Source organism: Otolemur garnettii, unplaced genomic scaffold (assembly GCF_000181295.1).
Source record: "Otolemur garnettii isolate 467f Iridium unplaced genomic scaffold, OtoGar3 scaffold00002, whole genome shotgun sequence".
Lineage (NCBI taxonomy): Eukaryota > Metazoa > Chordata > Mammalia > Primates > Galagidae > Otolemur > Otolemur garnettii.
The window spans coordinates 50,123,273-50,128,381 of NW_003852397.1; the positions used below are offsets into that span (position 1 = coordinate 50,123,273).

Consider the following 5,109-nt stretch of genomic DNA (forward strand, 5'->3'; position numbering starts at 1 on the left):
AAAAAAAAAAAAAAAAAAAAGGCCTCTGTTAAAGGAAAACAACGTAATGTCATTATCAGTGGAAGACAGTACACAGTCTCAGCTAACTTCCCTGTAAGAGTGCTCAACTGAATTTGCCTTTCTTTCTCCATATAGTTCATCTCTGATTGTTTTCTTGATTATGCTTTAAATTTAGCCAACTGCATTTATACTCCAAAGCAGCCCCATCCAGGGTGCAGCAGCTATAGAGAACTTTCACTTGGTTTGCAAATAGGTCTGGTTATTGTTCCTGGGCCAAAATATATTAGGAGTTTCCATCTGTCCTTAGAAGGTACTGTTGGGGGGGTGGGGTAAGGAGGAGGGTAACGGAAGTAGCTCTAAGCCTATGGCAGAAATTCTCTTTGAATGCTCTGCCTAATACCTAGGTGAATTAGACCCTAAATGCAAGACCACAGGCTTGTCAGGATTATGACCACAATCCTAAAAATACCAGGGAAGGATGCCTCCACTTTTTTTTTCTTCTTTATCCTTCCAGGCACAGCTCCCTCACGTCAAAGTCCATGCCTACTTTGCACCCGTCACCCCGCCAACAGCAGTGGCAGGAAGTGGACAGCGACTGTGTAGGTGCTGTGTCATTCTCTGACAGCAGCTGCCCAGGCCTGAGGGGTGATGAGGCATCCCTTCCTCCAGAGAAGGCCCGAGTCTTCCTGGCTTACTCATCACCCAAATCTGTTGATTCTACATTGGGAAAGGCATTTACAGGTAAAAGACTTCTGTATGGATTGCAGTAACTCTGGTGATGGCTTTCACCTTTATTCTGCTGTGATACAATCAAATCAAAGCCTTGTGTCAGTTAACCCGTGGCAACTGGTCTCAGTACGGCTAGGACTATGCCAGAAACCTGGATCTCCTAAGAGGTGGGTGCCTACTTTAGGTACCAAAGTCCTACCTTTGGCTTTATCAGCATTCCTCAAACAGACCATCAGTGTTAGCACAAAGTGAGCAGAAAAAATAAGCTGTTGATTTTCTACCTGATACTTAAGCCAGTGGCCTACTTTTAATTCACAATGATTCCATTTTGAACAGCAGGACTTTTCCACTTTGAAGATTAAATAGCAACTTTTTCAAAGTGACTGTACTGCAGATTCATAATGCCTGATAGTTTTATATGTAGAGACTTATGTGGAAGGCATGTTAATAGGTTTTCATAAGACACCAAAGAAAAGAAGACTCTAAACTGGGTGGAGCAGGGTCTTCACCTTTCTGTTTCTGTCAACTTGTCATTTACACCTCCAGGGACCAAAAACTAAACAAAAGCAACTCAAGAGTTGGTGTTGCCTGATTGGAAATTATAAGCTCTGGCATATGCTACAGACAATGAATTTTTTGTTAAAGAAAAAAGCTAATTATGTCTAGGCCTCTCACAAAATGGGGAGGATCTTAAAGAAATAGAATTAAAGCGTAAGTTTAATTTCTCTAATATAACCAATTAAAAATGAATGGATGCATGTAGAATGGATGTGACTTTTTTCAAGTTTATTTTAAAATCAGACCACAACAGAACTACTCAAAAATTTTACACACTTAAAACTCAAATCAGTAAAGTGTTGGCACCTTTTAGACTCATAAAATTGAATAAACCATTGTAGTGCTTAAAAAATTAAGTCAGAGGGTTTTATTGCTGTGATTTTTATGGCAGGCAAATCTACGCAAAACCCTTTTCTAAATTCAGATCTTCCTAATGTTATCTGACATCTGATTAGATGACCTGTTTTTTGCTGTTGCTGATTCTTGCTGGGTGCTGTCGACATCTGTGGTTTTTAATGAAGATTAAGAATCTGTCACTACCTTCATTGTGAACTTAGGAAACGTTAGCTACCATTAAACCTATCAACCACTTCCCAAACTGAAGTGAAACAGTAAAAACAAGCTATTTTCGTATGACTAGCAATATCTCTTCTACATGGACAGTTCCAGAAGCACTTTTAAGGACATACTGCCTTAGCATTCTAGGAAGAGAAAGCAGATACATCTATATACCCCCATAAATTGATTTAGCAAGATTATCAGAATACATATTAACTCTTGATTATTTTATTGCCTTATGATATATTCTGGTATTCCTTGATCTGAAAATTGTGTGGATACTGTATTCACTTATACCACCGTAGGGGGGAGGTAGACTGATACAGGAAACCATTTAAATATGAATTAGTTTCCATTAAGTTTCCATTAAAAATTAATTTAAATGAACAGAGCTTTTCTTTTTTTGAGCCAGGACACAACCTAGCACAGCTACTTGATTCAATACTTAATGACACGTGGTCTCAGTTACAACATAGGAGAACCTCTTGTAAGAAAATCATGTTTGCTTCTTCTTTCCGTGGGGAAGAGTTAGTGGAATAACTTGTTCTCACTTCCATCAGTTTTGAGGAAAGGGGAAGACCCCAAAAAACTACATAGGCCCGCACTGACATATGTGACACTAGCAGGAACTGGAATTTTAAATGACACACACATTTGCAAAACAATCGGAAAACATTTATTATACTGAAATGTGTACATCCTACTATTAAAAAAACAAAGTAACAAATTTGCTGGTGCCATAATTTATTTAACCTGTTTCACTTGGGATAGACTCATGTTCAATACCATTCAGTGTAATTTCAAGTTTGAGTTTCTAAGTATTTTTATCCCACTTCTAAAACCTGATGAGGAATTCAAAATAGCACACAGCATTAAATGACATTTATTGTTCCATAAATCTTGAGACCAAAAAAGGAATGCTAAATAGACAAGCAAACTCTAAAAGAAGAGATGAGCTCACTTCTTTCCCAAGTGACCGGTACTGAAAACATGTGGTCATACAAAAGCAAAGGGACAGGACAGAAAGGAAACCTCCCCTCCTATAGCATCTATAAGAGTTACAGGCATTTTCAAAAAGATAAAAATAGACCGTGCTTCTTCGTAGCAAATAACCCCCTTTATGATTAAAACACAAAATATCAAAGCTTTTACCCACTGAAGTAGTTTGTCTATTCATTCCTATTTTTGCCTGAACAAAGATGAGGATCACATAGTACATTCAAAACCAAAACACCTGGGTAAATGGACAGAGATGCTAGAGTAAAGTGGGATAGAAGTCTAAAAAAATTTCTTATCTGCTACACCACAGGCCTCAAAAATGCTTGCTGATAAACTTAGGGAAGGTTTTGGATGAAAGTAAGAAATAACAGTAAAGTGGGAGAAAAATGAGAAAAAGTGGATTCCCTTTGAAAAGTATGCTAGCAGACAAGCATTTGGTTTTATGAAAGAGGCACTCTATAGGAAAAAGCCCCTAAATAATCATCAGAATGTTTATCCATGATTGTACTAAAGCTCAATATTTGAGGAGTGGCTTATGGGATTTGTATGGTACATTTTAGTGTTTATGACATCTAGTGTTTCCATGAAATTTTTCATCTTGTCTTAACACCAAGTCAGAAGCTATCAACAAATTTAATGCTTTCCCCTCTACTTAGGTGACCTATTTCCAATGTTTGGGGTAGTAGGGCTTTAAAAATGTTTAAGAACAAAATGGTATTGAGGGTAGTCAGATGGAGAGAGAGAAGAAAATGAGAAGGAAAATCATTAAGAGTTTAAAAGGCAAGAAGCCTTCAAAAAACGAAAACCAGAAACTAAAATGCTAAAATGGAAGCAGAAGCAAAAAAGTTTTTCAATAAATTTGTGACAAAGCAAAACACAAAGTCTTTGTACCTATTAGGATTTACACTGATCCTCTCACCAAGGTACTCCTGATAATGCAGTTTGCTCCAAAAGCCCATCCTCCTGGCTTGGATGTTCTCCGATCTGGCGTGATCACATCAGATGTACACTCTTAGACATGATTTCTTCCAAATAGGTGCCAAGCTTCTTACCTGACCACCAATCGCCACATAAGCACAACGCATGTCTCCGCAGAGAATTCCATGCTGGCTCCACAACAGCACTGTCCCCTCATCTCCTCCCCAGGTCAGCATAAGGTTCAGGCAAAAGCCAAACTGGCACAGAAAGGTAAATGCCCACAGAAAGTCTTTACATTCATTTCCAAACCGCATACAGTGTAAAAAGACAGCAAAGGCTGCTTCTAGGAACTGTTATCTACTGGCCTCTGCCAGAGAAGCAGGCAGTTACACCTGCACCGTGGCCTCCAGAGCTGGATGCACACTGTCCCAATGTGCTCACTCATGAGGATGCTTGGCTATGGCAGTGACAGTGAGGAGATTCACCTCTCATACAGCTCATTAGAAAGGTCATCTTGTGTTTTCAATATGAAACATTTCATATGGTAAAATCCAATCCCAAGACTTCTTGGATTCAGTCTTCACACACTTTTAAGCGTGACTTTATTTGGTACTGAATATAGTTCAGTCTACATAAGACTTCACTTCAAAATTATGTGAATACCATCACCATTTTCAGCTGCAGAAAAAGAAAAATTATTTTTTTAACCAGGCTTAGGAAATCAAGACTACTATATTGAAAACACCCTGAAATCTACAATGCCCCTCTCCAATTCAGGTTACCTTTAAATAATTACAGAGAAAAAAGCAGATTAATTTGCTTTAGATCATCTTCCCTAAGACAACTTCACGTACACATTCCCTGTTTAGACATTCTATTCTTTCATGCCTGGCCCCTTCTGCTCGCCAGTTCTCAAGGGTGGTGGGGGAGAGGGGCTTATCAAGACAAACAGCAAAAACTACACACAAGGGGAGCAAAACAAAGCTAGAGCACATGAAAATACTATGCAAAGTCAGAGGACAAAGTCAACATCATACAGAATATACAAATGAAATGAGGGTACAAGGCTGGGTGCGGTGGCTCATCCCTGTAATCCTAGCACTCTGGGAGGCTGACACAGGTGGATTGCTTGAGCACAGGAAAAAAAGCTGGGTGTTGATGCCTGTAGTCCCAGCTACTCAGGAGGCTGAGGCAAGAGGATCACTTGAGCCTAAGAGTTTGAGGTTGCGGCTCGGCGCCTGTGGCTCAAGCGGCTAAAGCGCCAGCCACATACACCTAAGGTGGCGGGTTCGAATCCCCAGCCCAGGCCTGCCAAACAACAATGATGGCTGCAACCAAAAAATGGCC

At 39.6% G+C, this 5,109-nt stretch overlaps 2 protein-coding genes across 8 annotated transcripts in view; one reads left to right on the forward strand and one right to left on the reverse strand.

Annotated features, from left to right (window-relative positions):
* Window positions 1-1,633, forward strand: part of FBXL2 (F-box and leucine rich repeat protein 2) — an 82,468-nt gene extending 80,835 nt beyond the window's left edge. For all 6 annotated transcript variants that reach the window (XM_023513923.1, XM_023513928.1, XM_012806096.2 and 3 more), the window contains one exon: window positions 515-1,633. In XM_023513923.1, coding sequence (XP_023369691.1) covers window positions 515-622 — 108 coding nt within the window. In that variant the 3' untranslated portion in view covers window positions 623-1,633. The remainder of the gene's footprint in view (window positions 1-514) is intronic.
* An 865-nt stretch (window positions 1,634-2,498) lies between these two features.
* The window catches only part of UBP1 (upstream binding protein 1), a 61,153-nt gene continuing 58,542 nt past the window's right edge, over window positions 2,499-5,109 (reverse strand). For both annotated transcript variants that reach the window (XM_023513908.1, XM_023513907.1), the window contains one exon: window positions 2,499-4,440. In XM_023513908.1, coding sequence (XP_023369676.1) covers window positions 4,403-4,440 — 38 coding nt within the window. In that variant the 3' untranslated portion in view covers window positions 2,499-4,402. The remainder of the gene's footprint in view (window positions 4,441-5,109) is intronic.